This window comes from Danio rerio, chromosome 19, assembly GCF_052040795.2.
Source record: "Danio rerio strain M-AB ecotype USA chromosome 19, GRCz13ab, whole genome shotgun sequence".
In the NCBI taxonomy this organism is placed as follows: domain Eukaryota; kingdom Metazoa; phylum Chordata; class Actinopteri; order Cypriniformes; family Danionidae; genus Danio; species Danio rerio.
Window position 1 is genome coordinate 28259186 of NC_141039.2, and position 24711 is coordinate 28283896.

Consider the following 24711-nt stretch of genomic DNA (forward strand, 5'->3'; position numbering starts at 1 on the left):
GGTGATCATTGTCATAGTTTTCTGTTGTTCACCTGTGAGAAATAGAAGCTGTTTTTAATATCAGTTGGAGGTGTTGGTTAGGACAAAAACTCTAAAGTTTAAATCACTTGCTCTATATCCTCAATCTGGCAACCTGTGCTTGCATTTGTTTTGATCCAAGAGTGCAAAACCTAGTTCAACCACTGGGTGTCAAACTTGCATACTGCACCTTTAATGCTAATAGTAACATAACTTTTTAAGTAAATTAATAATTAATTAATATTATTAATGCTATGTCCTTAAAGGCATACTACACCTAAAACTGAAAATTATGTAATAATTTACCCATCTGTTCCTCCTCGAACTGTTTTTAAACCACTTTTTTTCTTTTGTCGAACATAAAATGTAGTTGATATTTTGAAGAAAGCTGAAAATCTGTAACCATTGACTTTCATAAAATTTGTTTTTTCTACTATTTTTTTACAATGAAAGTCAATGGTTACAGGTGTTCAGATTTTTAAAAAATATTTTATTTTGTGTCCACCAGAGAAAAAACTCAATGGTTTGGAATCACTTGAAGGTGAGAAAATAGTGAGTAAATATTTATTTTAAGTAATATATCTTAAGTAAAAATAAGAATGGAAATTTAAATCTGCCCACTGGCCCCTATCTATTATGGCCTCCTAACCATCCCCATATCATAATTGGCTTCACTCTGTCTCCTCTCCACCAATCCGCTGGTGTGAGGTCTGGCACAATATGGCTGTCATCGTTATTATTATTATTAGTATTATTATTACTATTATTATTATTATTATCATTATTATTATTATTATTATTATTATTATTATTATTATTATTATTATTACATCCAGGGGCATAGTTTCATTTTCTCGAGATCAGATTTACTCATGGTTTAAAAAAAAATATTATATGCTTGACTGCCTCTGACATATTGAAAATACAAATATTATTTATGTAGGGCACTCTACCCTTATTTATTTTAGCTGCTCACTGTGCGCGAAACAATAATCACCTATCAATGACAGTGATTGTAAATGTAAGAAAGCTGACTGGTCGAAAGTGCCTATCTTTATGTGTGTGTACGCACACCATCCACACAGCTTTGCTCGCTGTTTTCACTCAGACTTATTCACATTTTCTCTCTCTCTCTCTCTCTCTCTCTCTCTCTCTCTCTCTCTCTCTCTCTCTCTCTCTCTCTCTCTCTCTCTCTCTCTCTCTCTCTCTCTCTCACACACACACACACACACACACACACACACACACATACACATACACACACACACACATGTGCAGGTATTCACCACAAAAAAGTTAATGCCGTATTAGTTCAAATAAATGCCGGAACACAAAACACGAATATATGACATTTCTCGAAACAGGATCCGGCAAGATTCGGCTCAAATTAAACACAGCTTAAAATGTTTTGACTGACCAATCAGAATCAAGCTTTCCAGAAAGCTGTGTAATAATACCATAAATCATCTGCTTGTTTGGTCATCAGTGAATACGTTCACTTCTATTTGCTTGTCTGTCCCGCCACTGTTTTTGACTGGCGCCATCTTGTGACTGAATAATATGCAAGTTAGAGTATGCTTCGTTCAGCCATTTTTGTTTCTGTCTTTGCATTTTATTAAATATTGAATACAATTTTACGGACAAGTATTCATATAATAATCGGATAAAGTACATTCATGCAGTTCTCACAGAATAAAGCCCTCTAGTCTTATACAGCTGGCAATAAGCTAGTTGGGCTTTATTCTATATAAAAACCTCCTGGATGTGCTTTATCCCTTACGCAACTTTCATCAGTGGCAACACAATAGACCGGCTTTATGCTATAAGCAGTGACTGTCCAACAGAATAAAAGATATTTATTGATTTTGGAGGGCAGGCACAGGATCGGGCTTACACTACACAACACACAACAACGAATATGTTTACAAAAACCAAAAGGGTTTCATAAAACAAGTACACGCTCTTCCTTTGGACGCTAATGCATAGCACACTTTCTTTTACAGTCTGTCACTCATTCTCTGTGTTTTCAGGACGATCGACTGCTCTCACAGTTATTGTTTGGCTGGTTTTGTACTCTTTCGGGTAACGTGCCCTCCTCATCCACCTCTTCCTGATCTGGCTGGACAAGCGGAGGGAGAATGCTGGCTGCTTGTACCCTGTCATCATCTTCATCATTATCATCATCATCGTCATCCTCCTCTTCCCCTGCCTCTGTATCCTGGCTGGCTGAGTCTGTGCAAGTGGAGGACAGAGACGCAAGCTTGTGCCGCAGATCGGCCTGTGTGGGCACCTGAAGAGTGATCTCTGAGGTAAACGACTCTACGTCTGGACCTGAGATACAATCATTCAGACAAAATAAAGTAGCGGGATTAGCAATACAAATTTTATTTGAAAAGTTATACTGATCAGATATCATTGAGGATTTTGAGAGACAGGAGATCTGTTCTGAAAACCAAGTCATCTACCCTCATTGATTTGTAAAGGAGTTTTGACATTTATGATTGCTTTGCAAATTTTTTGGAGGGTAGAGTCGTTTTGGGACACATCTGGTTACAATAGTACTGTACTGTAGACATTTATAGTGCTTTTACAACTATTTGATAATGAATCCCAGATAAAAAAAAAACTACCATAGTAAACTGTACTATAGTGTTTATGAACTACGTAAATAGTAAAGTGCTTGAATTAATCTGGTGGTTTTACTACAGTTGCTTTGTTAACACAACAGTAATATAAACAAATAACCCAATACTGTGGTTTTCTTCTGTAGTAAAAAAAAAAAAGTATAGTAAAGTACTTATTGATTCCCTTATTCATCAGGGGTTACCACAGTGGAATGAATCACCAACTTATTTAGCATGTGTTTTACCCAGCAGAAACAGAGCGGAAAACACTCACTCACCCTTCACCTTCACTACAGCCAATTGAGTTTAATCAATTCACCTGTATCACATGTCTTTGAACTGTGGGGACAACCGGAGCCCCCAGAGGAAACCCACACAAACACAGGGAGAACATGCAACTTCCACACAGAAATGCAAACTGACCCAGCCGGGATTTGCAGACTTCTTGTTGTTAGGCGATTCTGCTACCCACTCTGCCACCATGTTACCCAGTTGCTACCATTGATTTGTAAAGGAATTTTGACATTTATGCTTGCTTTGCTAATTTTTCGAGGACAAAGTCATTTTGTGATGCTTCCGGTTGCTATAGTATTGTACTGTAGTAATTAATAGGACTTACAGTGGCTGAGAGAGCTTAACGTGCTGCAATTTAAGAAAATATATGCAATTACAAAAAATGCCAGCAAATTGAGAAAAGATCATTGTCAGTTTGACAGCACTCATGCTGTAAATTCTCACAACGCAAACACATTTTTAAAAAATGCTCCTGATTTTCACACAACGCAAACATGTCATGAAAACGCACTGCATTTTCTCACAACAAAATGGAAATGTTTCAAGGAGACCCAAAAATGTGACGGACCCGGCTACTAAGGTTACGGTTATTTAAGCTAATAAAAACTAAAGCCACAGAAATCAGGATATTAATATAAACAAACAAAAAAAAGCACCTTACAAAGATCACATGCTACTTCACTGAGCAATACTTACGACACAGAGGCATGCCGCTTGGGTCCCCCTTGACATTTTTCTTGTGTTCCGTTCTTTTTGTGTTGTGAGAAAATGCATCGCATTTTCGTAAATTGTTTGTGTTGTGGGTAAATGCAACACATTCTTTTATGTGTATTTGTTTTGAGACTTTAAAGATGTGAGCAGATGAAGATCTTTCTCAATTTTCTGTCGTTTTTTTGTAATTGCATGTGTTTTTTTTTTTAAATAGCAGCACGTTAAGCTCTCTCGGCCACTGTACATACTTCAGTAAAGTGTTTTATACTATACATAATATAGCATTTATAGCTAACAAATGAATTCCAGAAAAAAAATTATACAATGGTAACATAGTTTTATATAGTTTTTGAACCATAGTAAAGTTCTTGAATTAATGTGTTGGTGATACTACAGTTGCTTTGATAACACATCGGTAATATAAACAAATGGCACTATACTGTAGGTTTCTGCAACTCTAGCATATATTAAAGTACAATACCTCACAATTTACTGTAGTAAAACCAAAGTATACAACAGTACTTATTACAGTTTATCAGTTCTCTATAGTTAATACTAATGTACGCTAAAAGACAACTTCAAACCACCACGGGAACATGTCAAAACTGTTTTTTTTTTTAATTTCATTTATTATTAGGGTACTATATGTTAAGAAAAAAATTACGCTACAGATTATTTATGTTTGCTTTATGGTATCATTTTAGAACGTGATTTACTGAAGGTGTCATGAATGGATGACGTCAAACAATGGATGACTTTGTTCTGTGTGGAGTTTGCATGTTTTCCCTGTGTTTGAGTGGGTTTCCTCCGGGTGCTCCGGTTTCCCCTACAGTCCAAAGACATGTGCTATTGGTGAATTGGTTAAGCTAAAGCTAAAGCTAGAAGGGCATCTGCTGCGAAAAAAAACACATGCTGGATAAGTTTATTCTTCTGTGACGACCCCAGATTAATAAAGGGATCATGCCAAAAAGAAAATGAACGAACGAATGAATGAATGAATGAATGAATTAATTAATTCTACAGTAAATGTCAATGGTGTTTTTTTTCCCAGCATTCTTCAGAATATTTTCTTTTATGTTTTCAGTGTGAGTTCAGAGTAAGTAAACGGGAAGTATATTTTCATTTTGGAGTGAACTGTCCCTTTAATGGGCATCTGCTTGTGCAAACTGCAGACATGAAAACCTTGCATATGGACAGTTCCAATGTCCTGATGTTGCCTGTTTAATCCAGTGAGCTTGGCTTTTGATGCAGCTCAATGTAATTAGCGATAATTGTAAAAGCTGTTTGTTCTTCTCTGGATGCAATCAAACAGCCCAGACATCATCAGCGTTCTTTTGCTGACTATGGCGGTAAATGTCAGCACTAATTTAAAGGTATCTCAGCATTAGTAAAGCTAAAGAGTTCTTTAAGGAGGGACACCACGCCAGGAAGCGTCATTAGTGCAGAGTGTTTTAAATCTGCTGAAATCAACTGAGCTATACTTGAAAATGACACACACATTAGAGAAGAAACACCTGCAGAGAAGGTAAATGCATTGCTTGATGATTGGTAAATGTCACTATATGAATGTATACCAAGCATTGGCGAGGCCACGCTGTTGTCTTCGCCTCCAGAATTGAGAAAGACATCCAATGCCTCATGGTCAGACATATCCATCAGGTCCATTTGCTCCAGCATGTCCACATTCACCTCCATTGAGGACATGCTTCCTATTGTCTCTGTGAAGCAAGAGCAACAGCATTACTTTCTGCAATCTAACACTTCACTCACTGAGCTGTATCAAGGATTTGAGTCCAGGATGAACGTTAACGCATGTAGTTCCCATCTCTGTGGACAAAGAAAACCTTCTTGAGCCATCTTTTGCCAAATAGACAAGAAAATTTAGTCAGTGTCAGATTTCATTTGATGCAGCGAGCTATGTCCTGGAATCGTCACCTTGCAGTCATGTTGACGCTGGGATGTCATTAGCGCATGCTTCACAAACACAGACTGCAGCGTGAGGCATGCCCGTCACATGTGCGTGTGTAAGCGTGGCATCAGTAAGCAGGGCGGTGAACTGCGTACCTCAAGGTTGTGTAAGAGCGCAGCAGCACAGGGAGGTGGACAGCAAAGAGAGAGACGTGTTAGCTCCTCTTTTACAGTACTGAGACACAAACACAGCTAGTATACACAGAATCTGTGTGCTGCACTTTGAAAGCAACTACACACACTTCCAACACAATTCAATCCTTACTACAAAATTTTCCTTGTCGTGATCCTGTAAAATAAAGCCTAAGAATGTTGCTCATAGTCCTGACCTTTAATGAACCACTGACTGAGCCAAACGCTGTCTTTTTAATCACCCGCTGGCTGATCCCACAATAGTACATTCTTCTTTATGAACCACTGGCTAATTCTAACCCTTTCTTTTTAATGATCTGCTTTCGGATCCTAACCCCATCTTCTTAATGATGGCTGATCATAGCATTGCCTTCTTTATGCCCTGCTGGCTGATTCTAAACCTGTCTTTATGAAGGGTTGGCTCATCCTAGTCGTCTTAATTATCTACTGGCGGATCTTACGTCACCACCTTGGTTATGAACCGTTGGCTGATTGTTGCATCACTTTGCTTATAACATCCATGAGTTGTCTTACACCATCTTCTTAATGACTTATTGGTTGTTTTTGATGACCCACAAGCGGATCCTAACCCATCTTCTTGAGGACCGACAGGCTGATCAGGCCCGGCGCCAGGAAGTCAAAACTGAGGGGGCACTTTAAATCCATAGGGGGGCACTAGACCTGGGGCCTCATGTATCAACGCTGCGTACGCACAAAAACATTGCGTACGCAAGGTTTTACGCTCAGAATCGCTCACGTTTGGATTTACTAACAATGAACTGAACGTGGGAATGTGCGCAGGTTCACGGCAGCTTTTTGGCAGGCGTACGCACATTTTTTGTGCGTGTCTGTTTTATTTCCATTGGCGACTCCTAGAGGCAGTTGTGTTAAATTCTTCTCTACAAAGTGTCTGATCCTTGCAATGGCAAGGGTTCATCTAGTAGGTATCTAAGATTTCCATACCATACAGTTGACCAGCTAAACATTAAAGCACAATTTGCAGCGGTCGCCTGTTTTCCCAATGTAATCTGAGCGATCTACTAAACGAACATTGCTATAAAGACACTATCTGAAGATGAATTTGCATGCGTGAATCAGAAACATTTCCATTCAATAAATGTGCAAATAAAATATGATGCACAAACTTATTGATGATTCCTACTTGTCTTTCTCTTGATAAATAGTGGGCAAAATCTGATATGTAGCGGGGAAAAAAAGAAAGAATTCATTAGACGCTGGATTCGAGCCTAGTTAATGCTCGAACATGTCAGTACATGATCACATGCTTCTTATGAGGTGCGCCACTGAGACTGCTAAGGGTACTGCAACATTTTTCAGTTATAAACCACACTATTTCTGTTTTAAATGCACTCAGTGCGATGTTCAGACCCAACTGTGTTAACCGTATCAGCTAAACTCTCCCACTCTATTTTTTTCTTTTGTTGTTAATTCCGGAGAACAAACTTGCAAATAACACCGCTTTTCTCCGGTCTACCTCCGAAAGCAGCACCTCCAATTCACATTCTGTTCAAAGTTTCTCTTTTTGCTTGCTTTTGCCGTTGCTTTTTCGTTGGGTTTTGCCATTAGCATAGTCATTAGCATATTCATACGGGGGAGGAGGCAGGGAGGGGTTTTGTGCTCGTGCATGTTGCGCTCAGTTTCACGTTCATTCAGATGTACAAAAGAATATGCGTGAGATTCGGCGTACGCAGTGTTTCATACATTTGAATTTTTTTCTGCGTACGCACATTTACAGCTTTGTGCGTACGCAATGTTTTAGTAAGATTTCCACGCAAGTCTTCGTACATGAGGCCCCTGGTGACTCATTTTGTTCTCTTGTTTCTTTCATTTAGGCTATTTATTCACATTTATTATTACTTTGCATTACTGCCTAAGTTACTGAACTAAGGCAGTACTATAGGCTACGTTTTAATAGTAATAACAATATGCAGTTTCGCTATTACGAATTTTATTAACGATAGTAATGCATACCGCTTATTAATGCAGACGGAGGATGGCTTCAGTGCCAAACGAGTGTTTTAAATCATATGTTATTCTCCTTATTTCCGTTTTATTTTAAATAACAGGCATATGAATGTTTAAAGTTTTAGGTAAAGACGTCAAATTATGCCCACGCATGCAAGCATGACCCACGATCAGACTATTCATTTAACCGGTAAATAAGTAAAATCAGCTTAACCGATTCATCCCGCTTCACGTATTATCCAACCAACATCATTGTTAGGGAAAAGCTAAATGTTACAATTTAATGTCATTTAAAACAATTACTTAGTTTCATTTTAAGGCATTAGTGTAGCCAGAAAAATACCTAAAAAGATACCAAAATTCACTTGTTATTACCGTGAAAAATGGTTAAATTTTGGCACGGATAACACTCAATATGCTATATAACTTTTTTTCATGATTTTAAATGTAAAAACAAAGATTTATCTTAGGCTATCATAAATGTGTTTTTTTCGTGATATTGTAAACCATCATAAACCATTAGGTTACTAAGCCTACCCGTAATTTTATTTATTAATTATTTAATTAATTAAGCCTTTTTTTAATAGCTTTGTTTTCAGGTTATTTTCATTTTAGGGCCATGAGCTACAAGTCAAAACAAACTCGATATGTTGTATTTTAGCTCTTAAAATAGATCTACAATATATTTTGTTTAATTTTGCATGAGCAAAAAGCAGTATAGCCTAAATGACATATTTTTAAAAGATTATCATTCTGCTTACCTGCAGCGCGTGAGAGGTTTCTCGGTTGATCCGCGATAAATCCACTTAAGCACTATATTCCATTTATAACACTGCAAACTTGACTTAATAAACGCAAAAGGCATTTATTATGTGTTATACCTTGACTGCTGCTGCATAATGGGATGTTTCTCTACACAACTGTAAAAGTGCGCTTTTTAGCAAAATGAAAGCAAACATTCAAAGGGTTCTGCGTTTTGTCAATTTTAGTTTAATTGTAATAATATTAATAATAATATTAATAAATAAAATTAAAATATTATTTATAGTGTAGCCTACTGTGGGACTGTGCAGCAAACTATTTGTTTTTATTAAAACATTTTTATTAGGCTACATCTTCCCGAACTAATAAATGACTGGCAGTTGCGTCTCTGCTAAAATTAATTTAACAGCAAATTTCTTATGTGTTTTTTCCTTTTAGAGCTCAAGAAAGTTGTGTTTAAATAATTAGTTAACCAAAGCATGTAATGAATTAAGCTGCTCCTATCATGTCACCCACTTTTCTCCGTTGTGAGTTGAGTGCGCCTCCATCGCTGTGTGCGCATTTTAAAGGCTATTTACGGCCGCACCTGACCTGACGCGGGGACCGGATCTCTGAACTATAGGACTAGCTTTAATATCACTATTTTCATAATTCAATTGCTATGTCATATATTTTAAAATATTTAAATGTGTGTTCTTAAGGTTGGAACGACGGGAGTGTTAATAATTAATGACAGAAAGAATTTTCAGTTTGAGTCCTTTATAAAAACTGGGGGGGCACAAACTCTTTCTGAGGGGGCAATGCCCCCCTTTGCCCCCCCGTAGCGCCGGGCCTGAGGCTGATCCTAGCCTCCTCTTTTTGATCACTTGCTGACTGACTCTAGCACCTTCTTCTTTAAGAACTGCTGGTTGATTCTTTCCTTTTTTATGATTTGCTCTCTGATCCTAACTAATTTATTTATTTACTTTTCTTATTTTTATGTGTATATTAGGGTTGTCATGATACTGGAGTTCGATACCAATCAATACTGAAATTTTAAAAGTGTCCATTTCCTGTGAATATTTGGGTGCTGTGGAGCACGTTCTTTAACACTGCTGATTTGCCATTGTGTTGACGTGCTCAACAGAATTTACTGTGAGTAGCCGTGAAGATCATCAGTTGACCAAACTCACCACTGATTACTGCGTGTAACCACAGATACAGGGACACTGACGTGATTTAAAGTCATCATTCATCAGCGGATTACTCATGTCAACTTATAGACAAACCAGCTGATCAACGTGACTTTGAAACGCTCCAGCGTCCCTGTATTTGTGGTTACACTAAGTAAACAGCGGTGTGTTCGGTCAATCGTCATTTTTGCTGAACATGTGAACACGATTGCTAAATAGCACTCTTTAAGACTGCTTCACAGCGCCCAAATGTTTGCAGGAAATGGACACTTTTAAAATTTCAGTACAGATTGGTATCGAATTCCATTATTGAGACAACCTTAATGTATATTTACAGTAGTAGTGCTTGTAAAGCTCCTCATTCTCATCATCATCATATACAGTTCATCTAGAAAAGTATCCATAGCGCTTCAACTTTTCCACATTTTTTTTTATATTACCGCCTTATTCCAAATTGGATTAATTAATTTATTTCCTCAAAATTCTACACACAATACAACATAATGCCAATGTGAGAAATTATTTTTTTAAATTGTTGCAAATTTATATATAAAAAAAAAAAAAACTGAAAAATCACATGTACATAAGTATTCATAGCCTTTGCCATGAACAGGGCCAGCGCGTCCATAGAGGCAACCTAGGCGGCCACCTAGGGCGGCAGAATTGAGAGGGCGGCGTCCACGACACCTCCCTCACCATCTGCGTCCTCAGCAGTTATATTCGCGCTTTGACCGGCAGAATAGAGAGGGCGCCGTCTTTGACACCTCCCTCACCACCCGCGTCCTAAGTTTTATCCGCAAAAGGCATACACTGGTTTATATAGGGTCCCAGGGTTGACAGTGCATGTCAAAGCACAAACCAAGCATGAAGACAAAGGAATTGTCTGTAGACCTCCAAGACAGAATTGTCTCGAGGCACAAGGCTGGGGTAGGTTGCAGAAAAAAATCTGCTACTTTGAAAGTTCCAGTGAGCACAGTGGCCTCCATCATCCATAAGTAGAAGATGTTTGGAACCACCAGGACTCTTCCTAGAGCTGGCCGGCCATCTAAGCTGAGTGATCGGGGGAGAAGGGCCTTAGTTAGGGAGGTGATAAATAACCTGATAGTCACTCTGTCTGAGCTACAGCGTTCCTCTGTGGAGAGAGGAGAACCTTACAGAAGGACATCTGTGCAACAATCATCCAGTCAGGCCTGTAGGAAAGAGTGGCCAGATGGAAGCCACTCCTAACTAAAGGGCATATAGCAGCCCACCTGGAATTTGCCAAAAGGCATCTGAAGGACTCTCAGACTATAAGAAACAAAATTCTCTGGTCTGTTGAGACTTAAATTGAACTCGTTGGAGGAAATGTCAGAGCTTATTATCACCCGGCTAATACCATCCCTACAGTGAAGCATGGTGGTGGCAGCATCATGCTATGGGGATATTTTTCAGTAGCAGCAACTAGTCAGGATAAAGGGAAAGATGAATGTAGCAATGTAAAGCGACATCCTAAATGAAAACCTGCTTCAGAGTGTTCTTGAACTCAGACTGGGGCGACAGTTCATCTTCCAGGCGGTCAATGACCCCAAGCACACCACCGAAACATCAATGGAGTGGCTTCACAACAGCTCGGGGAAAATCTTTGAGTGGCCAAAGCAAAGCCAAGACCTAAATTCTGTTGAACATCTCTGGAGACATCTGAAAATGGCTGTACACCGTTCCTTCCCATCCAACCTGATAGAGCTAGAGAGGTACTGCAAAGAGGAATTGGCAAGAATTCACAAAGACATCATATTCAAAAAGGCTTGAGGCTGTAAAGGTGCATCAACAAAGTATTGAGCAAAGGCTGTGAATACTCATGGACGTGATTTTTCAGATTTTTTTATTTTTAATAAATTTGCAACAGCTTCAAAAAAATATTATTCAAATTGTCATTATGGGGTATTGTGTGTAGAATTTTGAGGAAATAAATAAATTTGACCCATTTTAGAATAAGGCTGTAACATGAGGAAATTTAAAAATGTGGAAAAAGTAAATCACTATGAATACTTTCTAAATGCACTATAGGGCATCTGAAAACATTCTAGAGAGTAATTCTCTTTAACTGAGTACAGACATGCATTTAAATGCATTGATTATTTTGTCTATTTTTGTTAGCAATGCCCATTCCAACAATCAAATTGCAAATCTATATTTTTTCTCATTTTAGAAAACGTTTTAATCAGATGTATGTCAAACTTCCATATCCCAGGATCTGATCCTAGTTACTCCTGCTTTATGAATAATGATCGTTTCATAAACTGCTGACCTGAAGCCTGTTGCATACAATGAATTGAGTAAATTCCAGCTTGCAAAGTATATTTTGGCTTGATAAATCAAACAAATCCAACCTAGTTAAGATCAGGTTAAGTTGTTTTAAGGTTCCACTTTCTTTATTCACAAATAGCTGGTCCTAACCCCATCTTCTTGATGACCCACAGATTAATCCAAACCACATCTTCTTAAACACTTGCTGACTAGCATCACTTTCTTTATGAGCTGCTGGCTGGTTCTAATGCCATCTTCTTTAAGACCTGGTGGCTGATCCTAAACCCGTCTTCTTAATCCCTCGCAGGCTGATCTTAGTGCCACCTTCATTATGAACAGTTCTCTGAACCAGCACACTGGTTTAATGACCTGCTGGCTCATTATATGTATGATCTTATCCCTGCCTTTTTAACTGTGTGTGTTCAACTCACTGTACTGTAGATTGTTTCAAGGTAAATGTTTAAACTTGTTGTATGATCTGTGCACATGTTGAACTGAACCTTATGATTTTTGCTAGTCCCCACATCACTACCATTCAATTTGCGGATTCGGTGTAATTTATCTAGATCAGCATTACCCTTAAACATACTTCAGGTGCTCTTTAAAATATTCCCATAATCATTGTGACTTCTGAGTCATTTTAGATTAAGATACAGAGTGGAAGATGGAAGCAACACTTATTTTATTTGCTTCAGGGCTGTGAATAGCCTCCCCAATCCAATATGTTGTGTGCTGGGGACCTGTATTTGTCTTTTTGTACCGGACTATCCAAGGAGGCATTTCCTTTACTTCTCTGAAATAAAGGTACAAGAGTTGTCACTTAGGTAAAACATTTTCAAAAGCTACACATGTATACCTAAAGAGTGCATATTTATACCTCAGAGATATAAATTAGTACCTAAATAGTATAACAGTGTACTGCTTGAGATTTTTGGGTTTTAATTTATACATTTGAAATACAAATAGAAATCAATTTATTACAAATGTGTAGTTTTCGAAAATGTTCTACCTTACTGACAGCTCTAGTACTTTTATTTTTGAAGTGTAGGAAATGTCTGAAAATTGTAAGATCATACACATACATACACTCAGAAATATGGCTGTCACTGGAGTGGTACCTTTTCAAAAGGTACACATTTGTACTTAAAGGGTCCATTTTGGTACCTCAAAGGTACATATTAGTACCTAAAATGTACAAAAGTGTTCCTCTTGAAATTTGTATGTACTAATATATACTTTGGAGGTACCATAATGGACCCTTTAAATAAAAAATGTGTACCTTTTGAAAAGGTACCACCCCAGTGGCAGCTCATGTATGTTTGTTTCTGAGTGTACAACAAACTGTACATGAAACGTTTGCTAATGAAGAACATTTTTGTTTAAACATTTGGTATATATGATTCAGACTTGAACTGAAGGCATATCTTACCTCTCCTCTCTGCAATCTGTAGGTATCCAGTGGACAGGTAGTGCTCCATGTCCTGCTGAAAAGCCTCCTCAAAAAACTTTTGCCTGTCCTTTAGCTTTACCTGTGGCTGGACAGGCTCTGTCTCTGGTACTCTCTGAGCATGCTCCAGTTCCAGCTCCGCTGTATTGAAAGGACAAGAAAGAAGAGAAGATAAGAAACCCTTTAATGAAGATCTACATTTTTTTTTAAAATATGGACTGTCCAGCAGTAATGTTCTACTCTTTACTCAGCTTGAGCTGATTCAGCTTATTCAAAGGTAATTCTTTTCCTGACTAACTCACATTTTGCTAAAAGTAGGTCTGAAGAATATACTGCCATATTACTATAACTTGTCATCATTTACTCACCGTTTTACACAGAAGAAATAAAAAAAAGGTAACCAAACAGTTAATGCTAATGACTTCCATAGTATTTACTATGGGCTATACACTCTTTACTACCCATTTTCCAAAACAACCTCCTATCCATTGTAAACAGCTTGTCCATCATATCCAGCTGGTTATAAAATGTTATAGCCATATTGACCTTATTCTTCAATGCAGAAGCATGCTCGTTTTTGCGATTGTTTTAGAACTTTTGATTGGAGAAATGACTAGGAATAATAAACGACAAAAAACGATCAGACTACTGCTCTACAAACAAGTTTGTTCATGACAATACAGACAAAGCAGAATAATATAATAAGAAAATATCAGTTTGCAACATCAAGCAGCGTAATAAATTGTTTTTAGCGTTTAAAAATGAATGGTAGTGAATGAGACTGGATTTTTTTCACCAGAAGGTGGCACAGCATGCTACATTGAATAAGTGGTTGCATGCACCAGTGAAGCCATAAAGAAGTTCATGAAAGCCATGAACCTTCACAAGAGCAAAAAGCTGTTGCTATCAGTTATCACTAAAACACAGTCATCAGTTTCAAGGTAATCACACACTATCTACTGTTAACTAAAGGAACACTTTTTGTATGTAGCACATAGGTGTTTGCATGCAATTTCAAACAACCCTGAATCTCTGCTGTCACAATACACAAATTCTCTATATGTGCGGATAAAAGTAAAATTAAATAAATAAATAAAATAATAAATAAATGATAAGCTAAACAGCTGCACTCTTATATTTGTAGAAAGATAATTTGTGCTCAAACAAGCCTAAAAATGCATAATGATAATAACAAGTCTGGTTATGAATAATTATTTACTCAATTCCAAAGGCACAAATAGGGAATAACTTTTTATAATACACAGATTGGGAAAACTTGTGTTTTCACTCAAATGAAAATTAAATAATTAAAAATTTAAATAAAGTTTCAAAGTTTCAGACAAAGTTTCATTATGGAGAAACTCTTATTTGTTTTATTTCGGCTAGAATAAAAGCAGTTTTTATAAAAAAAAAAAAAAAAAAAACATTTTAAGGAAAAAAATATTAGCCCCTTAGTCTACAGAACAAACCATCATTATACAAAAACTTGCCTAATTTGCCTGACATGCCTATAACCTAATTAAACTAGTTAAGCCTTTAAATGTCACTTTAAGCTGTATAGAAGTGTCTTGAAAAAGATCTAGTAGAATATTATTTACTTTCATCATGGCAAAAATAAAATAATTCAGTTATTAGAAATGAGTTATTAAAACTATTAAGTTTAGAAATGTGTTGAAAAAACAAAAAATTTGACAGGGGGTGAATCATTCCGGGGGGCAAATAATTCTGACTTCAACTGTATCTGTATTTATTTGACCACTGAACTATGAAATGTACTATTTTCTTTTCAGAAATCTGGTCATTATGACTGTGCCATACACAAGGTGGAATGATGTGATGACTGAGAAATTCCTACATAATGTTCCCCCAAGTTGTTCCATTGTCTCAAATGGTAAGTGAACAAATGGTAAGTGAATTTATATGATTTGTCCGAACTGCTCTTTAAAACTCACTAGTAACCTTGTAATTTACATAGGAATCAGAGCATGATTATGATGTTTTTGAAGAACAGCATTGCTAGGGATAAATAAAAAATGCTAAATAGAAAACTGAAGTAATTAACATGTTTTACAAAAAGAAAAATTGATCTTTAACTGCGATGCAAAATTGAAATATTTGAATTTAAAGTGATTTACATAGTGTGCTTAATTTAGTGGGAGTTTTGAAAAATTAAAGCTCTTATTTTGTTTCATTTTGTGTAATTTTTTTCTTTTAGCGTGATAATTGTTATAGACTTTTCCCTTTTGGTTTTGCATTCTGCAAAAATCAACCACAAATCCAGTAATAAATGGATGCGAGGGCTCTGCCTGCCTGGTTAGCGCGGGCCAGCCCATCGCAATGCCCATCCGTATGATCAGACTCGGCTATGCGATACAGTTCGCGAAACGGCCTCCCAAGTTCACGGGCATGTATTTCACCAGGGTCAGTCCTGTGTCTGCCCTTGTCTTGCGAGAGGAGACTTCATCGTGCCCAAAAAGAGCGGTGGGCTACGGCCAATCCTAGATCTGCACGTTTTGAACCGCTGCCTTCACAGAAGCCTTATGCAGAAGCTCATCATCCAAAGATGAAGAGGGTTGGGGACCTGGAGGCATTTTCGGTCAGTGACTCATGCCTAGAATTCAGGCCTGCTCTCACGTTGTCCCGAGACCCCAGCCCGGCTATGTGCCCAAGGTTCCTACCACGTTGTTTAAGCATCAGGCAGTGAGCCTGCAAGCACTGCCCGCGGAGGAGGCAGACCCAGCCCTTTCATTATTGTGTCCTGTTCGCGCTTTGCGAACCTATGTGGAACACACTCAGACCTTTAACGGCGCCTCTCTGACAGACATTTGCAGAGCTGTGGGATGGGCAACACCTAATACATTTGCAAGGTTTTACAATCTGCGAGTGGAGCCGGTTTCCTCAAGGGAATTAAGTAACCCTTGGTGATTGAGGAAACAATTCGGTTAGGGTGTTGAAACACTTTCTGTGCCATTCTCCCTAACACGGAGATGCGTGCGCTTTTTTCAGTTTTGTCAGTTCAGTTCCCTGTTGGCAAACCCTGCAGAGTTTCTCTGAGGCCCCCAGCATCTGACTCAGCGGAGGAGTCAGACGTTGGCCTGTTACGTTGTTGGCATGCCCACTGGTCAGCCCGCGCTCTGGGTATAGGTGCCTGCTGTGTGATCCCTTGTTGGCGATCCTATAAGCTCACTCAACCACAGTTTAGTCCCTCCTTTTTTAAGGCAGCCTCGTGTCTTCCCTCCCCGCTAACCATCGTCTTATGTGTACTCCCCCCTTTCAGGGCTAGTCCTCAGGCTGTCACCGGGTCTCCCCTCTTTTGGATAGCAGGTGAGCTCCGCAGCGTCCTCCCTATTGGGACTAAATGCTTTCCCAATGTACTGTCGTATTAAAAACCCTATTTTACTGGGTAACTTTTGACTCCCTGAAAAATATAGCTTAACCTGAACAGGTAAGTAAGGTAAGTAAGGGGACACATTGAAAGACTGCAACTCGCGGCATTGTAGGTGCGGTTGGTCTACTGCATGGTACACCCTTCACCATGGATGGGGTAAGGTTCTTTTGTTGTGGCATTTTCCATAGATTTCCCCATAGTGGAAGTTTCCACATAGCATTGGAGTTCCCCATCCGAAGGGGAACAGAAATGCTATGTACCATCACCACAAAGATTGTCCCTTAGCTGTTGAGCGTGAAAGTCTCTTCAGCTGAAAAGAATGTCAAGCATTGCACTAGCCGTGTCTTTAAAGCATGACTGATTGTCATTGACGCCAGCTGTGCACACTGACGCCGCCAATTCATTGGGATTTCATTGGCCCGATTTTATACTCTTTCAGATGAATGGTTTCTGACGAAATACCCCATAGTGGAAGTTTCCACATAACATTTCCATTCCCCTCCTTGGGGATCGAAGGGTTACTTTAATAACCGTAGCGTTTTTCTTCATCATACTGTTATTTCTCCTGAGAGGAGCATGACTTCTGCTGCTGTACAGATGCTCTGACCTGAGATCAAACCTCCTTCTGAACATACTGTAAAAGATGACTGGATCATTTTGAGTTGACAAGCAGAGAGCTCTAAAACTAGAGCATTTCTTACTCTCAAGTGGCTGCAATATTTAAAGCCCCCCTAGCGCTATAATTTCCTTTTTAAATAGTGTTTTAACTAAATGCTAACTTAAAGTTAATAATTTAGTACTCACAGCTTCTACCTATTAAAATATGTTATGAATTTAGCATAACTTGTAAAATGCATTATTAAATGCCATGTTAATATTCTAAACTGCTGTCCTTTTCAAGGTGCATGATTTACACTTAAAATGAGGCTGCAGTACCTCATATATTCACATTTACCAAGACCAAACTTTTGTTGAGGGGATGATTTAAAAATATGAAATATCATGATTAGTTTTTAATCTCATTCTAAGCACTGTTTTGTTGTATTTTTTTATAGTTTCATGTGTTTTCAGATCCCAGATTTGCTGAAGCCCCCTAATAAGCAGACCAGCTGGTCATGAATAGTTGGTCTAGCTCTAAAATAAAATAAAATAAAATAAAATAAAATAAAATAAAATAAAATAAAATAAAATAAAATAAAATAAAATAAAATAAAATAAAATAAAATTTAAAGCATAAGATGATAATATTATTTCTGCCTCAGTTCACAGATGAGAGGAGCGCGAATGTTTCTTGGGAGCATATAAAGTCAAGCCATGCATTGGCTGTAATTGGTAATTGTAGCACATAGTACAATAAAAAGTTTTAATATCGGACAGAGACATCTTCCTCAATTTATTGTCCTAATGCCAATGCTGAGCAAGAACTTTAATAACTATAATGATAACATAAGCTGTATATTATCCACTTCAGCAGACAATAACACTCTGTTTATTGTAACCACACAGTGCAGTTATGTTTTGTAAAAAGCATAACTGCTCTGAAAGTGATCCCAATGATGTAATTTCCCACTGTCATTATCATTATAATCGAGCTCTTCAGCAGTTTTTGGAACATAATGTTTATAGTTATTTTAATATATATGCTTCTTGTCATGAGCTAGCCTTTAATCCTGCACTAGTGCTGAGTAGAATCTGGCAGAACTAGAAACTCAACCTGACAAAAAAATAATAAAATAACAATAATGATAATAATAATAATAATAATAATAATAATAATAATAATAATAATAAAAATAATAATAATAATAATAATAATAATAATAATAATAATAATTTTTTCTGGCCCACTTATACTGGAAGTCAGATAGCAGAAAGCCTTTACTTAAAAGGGACCTGTTATGCCATTTTTTTACAAGATCTAAAATAATACTCTGATGTCCCTAGAGTGTGTTTGTGAAGTTTTAGCTCAAAATATTACATAAATAACGTTTTATAACTCTTTGAAATTGCCACTTTTTGGCTTTGATCCAAATTGTGCCATATTGATGACTGTTGCTTTAAATTCAAATGATCCCAGCCCTCTTTTCAAAAGACAGCAAGTATTATGTATTTGCATGATCAAATGCCACTTGTGGTTTGTTTATCTCATAGTCAGATGGAAATGTCTCTAGGACGGAGCATCTTGCCCGATGATCCAAAACACAAAAGTGTGGGAAGAGTATTGTTGTTCCACACAAAAAGACAGGGAACAACTCCTTTAAGTTTTTTCAGTCCATGCACCAGGTGTCAAAAAACAAATTGTTTTTCTTACTGTATGTACACTGCACATTAGTAGTTTTTGTAGGGCTGCAATGATCGCAACAGAACATGAGTAAACACTGATCCCGAACTGTGCACTGGGGTATGCAGCAATGTAGTGAGAATGTTCTCTCTTGTCGCTAATAAACTACTTTTTTTTTTTTTTTTTCATTTTTAAACATGCTCATTTTTGGTAACTGAAATGCAAAATCTTCACTTCTTCTTTTATAGTTCTATACAACCGGAAGTCAACATGCACACACATGCGTCACCAAAGCTCACCTAAGCCATATTGTGCAACTAGCCTATTGAGGGAGAGATTGTCACTAATGGGCAGAGCTTTGCCCCTCTAATTAAATGCTCAAAGGGAGAATCTCAAAGAGTTTTTGCAGATTTTTTTTATCAAGTGGGATAATAAAAAAAAAATAAAATTAATACTTTTTTTACCATCAGAAGCTGGTTCTATACACAGACTGTTAACACACAATTGTATTTAAACCCCTTATAAAAGTGATTTTTGCATATTAAGTCCCCTTTAAACAGATGGTTCGTCCCCAAATTAAAATGCTTATATGATTTACTCACCGTCATATTGGTTCAAACTCATTACTTTTTTTTCTGTCGAAGATAAAGCAACATATTCTGCAGTTTCTGCAGTTCAAGTGAACAAGAACTAGTTTGCTTTTTACAATACTGTGATTGAGTCATACTTTAATCTGTCATTTTTCAAGATAAATTGAAACTGAAACTGTTCATTAAGTCAATTATTATTACATTGTTAATTTCCTCATATCATTTACGGTATATTTCAAGTCTCTGTGGCATCACTAAAATGGTAATGCCAGAGTTTGACATAACCTAAAAGCATAGATCCATCTTGCCTTGTTTAAATGATTCAGACGATGTAGGATATCTTCTTTAATTAGATTTTTTACAAAGGATGCTTTACAAAGTGCTCATTCATTTCAATAAATATAATCTCCATGTGTAGTTTTTTTTTTTTTTTATCTCTACATGCTTTTATTATTTGAAGAACAATACAGGTGCACATCCAATATAGGTGCACATCCTTCTTTTTTAGAAGGGCTATAAAATAAAGTTAGACACATGCTTGTGTCAGAGTTCCTTTTATTATCATGTGCTGTATATTTACGATTTATTTAATACCATGATGTTTTAGTGTACAGGGCTTGCCACAAAGGCTATAATAATTTGAAGCAAATACTATAATGTTTTTGATCCATACTACTTAAATGAATGCTGTGGTAATTCTATAGTTAACTGTGGTTAAAAAAGATTTTTTTTACAACTATAAGGAATATCACTGTATACTACAATACACTACAGTTTACTGTGATAAAAAACTAAAGTAGATTACAGTATTGATTACAGATTAATTCTAAAGTATGATGTATCATTTGTTAATTGTGAGCAGTGGTACTGAAAAAAGTACCAATTCTTAACCAAAAATGTAGTGCAAGTAGAGTAAAAATATCTGGGGTAAATATTACTCATGTTAGTAAAAAGTAGCCCTTTTAAGTACTTAAGAGCAGTGATTATTGCGCTGTGAAAAGTTGATCAATTTGTGCATGCACGTGTGAAAATGTAACATTCTGTAGTGTTGTTTAAGATCATTTGGTGATTTCAGTCTTCATACAGTCGACATCTGCCATTTTCTCATCAGTGACATGCAGTCTAAACAGTCATGAGGTTGTTCTGTATAATGTGATTTTCTATGTGTGATTTAATTTGATGGCAAAAATCTACTTCTCTATAAGTCATCCACCTTAGATAATAAAAATAAAAAAGTAGTGCCTACGGCTTGAAGAAAAATAGTGGAGTAAAAGTACCGATACAGTACTAAAAACGTACTCGAGGGAAAGTAAAAGTACACATTTTAAAAATGACTTACTTTTTAATTTATTACTTCACACCACTGACTGAGTTGTAAATACAATAATATATACAGCATACAGTAGATACAGTTAAAATCAGAATTATTAGCCCCCCTTTGATTTTTTTTTTCTTTTTTATAAATTTCGCAAATTGTGTTTAACTGAGCAAGGAAATTTTCACAGTATGTCTGATAATAGTTTTTTTTTTTTTTGTTAATAGTCAATTTTGTTAATTTTTTGATAATAGTCTTATTTGTTTTATTTTGGCTAGTATAAAAGCTGTTTTAAAAAAAAAAAACATTTTAAGGTCAAAATGATTAGCCCCATTAAGCTATATATGTTTTTGATAATCTACAGAACAAACCATCGTTATACAATAACTTGCCTATTTACCCTAACCTGCCTAGTTAACCTAATAAACCCAGTTGAGCCTTTAAATGTCACTTTAAGCTGTATATAAGTGTCTTGAAAAATATCTAGTTGAATATTATTTTATGTCATCATAGACTAAAATACATCAGTTATTAGAAATGAGTTATTAAAACTATTATGTTTAGAAATGTGTTAAAAAATCTTTTCTCAATTAAACAGAAATTGGAAAACAAATAAAAAAGGTTAATAATTAGGGGGGGGGGGGGGGGGTGGGGTAATAATTGACTGACTTCAACTGCATATCTACAACAGTTCTATCTGGTTCTTGAAACTGATTGGCTTATAGCCGTGTGATATTCTGCCAGTAACAGCACTCAACCAGCCTCTTCACCCTTCACCTTTGTGTATTACTCCACCCACAAACAGCAACAAGCAGACAACATAATGTGCTTTTGAGGCTTTTTAGTGAAGAATATAGATGTTTAGATTGCAACTAAGCAGTTCATTTATAAGGGTAATGCCTTTTTTAAAATATTTATAATTTCTGTGAGACAGCGGGTCGGCGGCCTTTAGCCTGCCATACTGGGTAGACCAAAGATGGTTGATGTTCATCTATAAGATGGCGACAGGACAGCAAAATAAACCCTTAGAAGATTAAAACTGTCATTTCTAACTACAGCTGATCAATTCATTATTAAACTGGTAAGTTGTATATTTTCTAAATCGATCTCTCTCTTTTGTATGTTGTAGTGCTGTATTTATACCATAGAATTGTAGTGTATTCAGTAAAGGATGAGACTCACATTTCAAGAATGTGTGTTGTGTTGGCAGAAAGAAATAAGAAATATTCATGTGTTTAGTTTTTTTTTTTTTTTTTTCTTATCGCAAACTCAACAGCAAACCCCACAGTTCAAAGACATGTGGTACAGGTGAATTGGGTAGGCTAAATTGTCCGTAGTGTATGAGTGTGATTGAGTGTGTATGGATGTTTCCCAGAAATGGGGTGCAGATGGAAAGACCAAGTTAAGTTGCTGCTTAAAACATATGCTGGGTAAGTTGCCGATTCATTCTGCTGTGGCGATCCCAGATTGATAAAGGGACTAAGCCAAAAAAAAATAAAAAAAATGAATGAATGAATGATTGTGCCGTCCAACTGTTATATAAACACAATATCACACTCGTAGCAGTGCGATACGGCTGTATATCATATGATAATAATATTATTATTTATCACACAACATGAAATAATTAGTTTACCTCATAATTTTTTTTAGAAATTTAACTGCATTGAACATAAAACGATTAGGTTGTCCCTAAAAAAAAGCTCATGAATTGTGTTGTTTCAGCTCATTTTAAATAAGTAGTTTTCTGCCAACATATATATATATATATATATATATATATATATATATATATATATATATATATATATATATATATATATATATATATATATATTTTTTTTTTTTTTTTTTTTTTTTTTTTTTTGTAGGATACTATTAGACACACTATTTACATTTTGCTTCCTTCATAGACAAAAAAAAAAAAAATGAAAAAAACATTTTTTTGGTGGAAGTCCAATAGTTGAGACGCAGGAACAAGTAGACAGGTGCTGACCTGAAGACCATAATGAGACTCCATAGAAAGATAAATAGACAATAAAAGATGGATAATAGTCAGCATTCTGATGGCAGTCATCTGACTGTGTGATTTAATACCGATTAATTGGATGCATTTATTGAATGCGTCATTCCGCAAGGAGCGCATGAATGATTGCCGCAGAATACCCCTACACACACTCCATCTATCTTGGTTTGTGTTCGCGTAATGGCTTCATTTGTGTGTAATTGCAATGACAGATTGGAGGGATTTAGAAACAACAGAGACGTGTGCCGCGAGAGGAGTGAGTACTATTGAGTGGAAGACGAAGTGCTTGGCTTGCCATATGGGCTGTTGTAAAGACTCATTCACACCAGCCCTATAGTTCACGTCTCAGTCTTTGTGTGGCGACACCTGCGCCTCTTACGCTGCCGTGCTTCATCTAATTTAGCCTCATTTAGGGCTCTGTAACATCTCACAGAGAGGTGGCGAGCCATTTTGTGTGTTATGTGAGAGGTTTTAAGTGTGAAGTGGATAGAATCGATGCTGTTAAGGTAAAGTGAAAGAGAAATTGTGGCTGTTTATGAGAGAGATCGCAAAGGCCATTCACTATGTCTGATCAGTTTTTTCGGTTCGGATCAGACGTGAGTTTCTGCAGATTTTGTGTGATTCAAACATTTAGAAATGAATCTAAAGATACAGTTGTTGTTTAATTTTATTGGTGAGTCTTAATATGAAATTTAATCATGAGCTTGGCCAGCCCGGTCTCATGAGGAAACGTAACTATTTTACGTTTTGTCAGTTTAGTGGCTAAGTGGAATTCAGTCTTACAAAAATGTTTGATTTTAAAAAGGGAGCCGTGGCACAACCCCACCCCGAACCCAGTTGTCATTGGGAGATAAGCAAATCATACTAAATTGTACGAATGAGATCGTACGAATTCATACGAATTAGCCACTAAATCAAAAAGTTGTAAATTGTCATGAGATTGTGTTGGCTTGGAAAGCAATTGTGGAGACTTTAAAGTTTCCCCATTCAAACAGAATGCCCAAATACTGTCCGAGAGGCATTTCAAAGATGGCTGAGTGAAATGAATTGCCTTAGAGTGACTTTGCCTACTAGCAACAGTTTGCATTGACCTTTACAGCACCATTTGTCTTGCTGTACATGTACTTAAAGAACTGTATGTAATCTTTACTGTAAAATATAGTCATTTTCACAATGCAACTTTAAAACACAGTATCATACTCCATAACTGTCCTACAGTAAAATTCTATTCATATTACAGTTAAAAGCTGTATAATTTACAAAATTCATTAACAGTGTGTAAAATAAAAGAAGCATTAAAATATTTATACATACAATAATAATAGCTAAAAGGTGCTAATAATTTTGACTTTAAATTTGATTAAAAAAAATTAAAACTGCTTTTATTTTAGCCAAAATTAAACAAATACGACTTTTTTTCAGTAAACAAAAAAAATTGCAGACATACTGTGAACATTTCTTAGTTTTGTTAAACGTCATTTGGGAAATAATTTTTTTGTGAAAAAAACTTAAAGGAGGGCTAATAATTCTGACATGAACTGTAAGTTTCTTAAATGAAATTCATTTACACATTTTTGAATGGGATAACGGTAAAATGTGTATAGAAAAGAAGAAAAAAAGATCCTATTAAGTATATTAGCTTTATGTGCAATTCCCTAATTCTTTATTTATTTTATTAAATGCTCATGATATCAATATTTCAAAAGAAAAA

General features: G+C 36.4%; 1 protein-coding gene across 4 annotated transcripts in view; it reads right to left on the bottom strand.

Annotated features, from left to right (window-relative positions):
• Nucleotides 1-1848: 1848 nt before the first annotated feature.
• Nucleotides 1849-24711, bottom strand: part of dtnbp1b (dystrobrevin binding protein 1b) — a 73821-nt gene continuing 50958 nt past the window's right edge. Inside the window, exons 2-4 of one of the 4 annotated variants that reach the window (XM_087294485.1) lie at nucleotides 13383-13541; nucleotides 5222-5356; nucleotides 1849-2349 (exon numbers count right to left, since the gene is read on the bottom strand). In XM_087294485.1, coding sequence (XP_087150611.1) covers nucleotides 2045-2349; nucleotides 5222-5356; nucleotides 13383-13541 — 599 coding nt within the window. In that variant the 3' untranslated portion in view covers nucleotides 1849-2044. Of the gene's footprint in view, nucleotides 2350-2382; nucleotides 3267-3895; nucleotides 5366-5711; nucleotides 8331-13382; nucleotides 13542-24711 lie in introns of those variants that run through there. The other 3 variants (NM_001044814.3, XM_087294486.2, XR_015515924.1) reach the window with 3 other exon arrangements.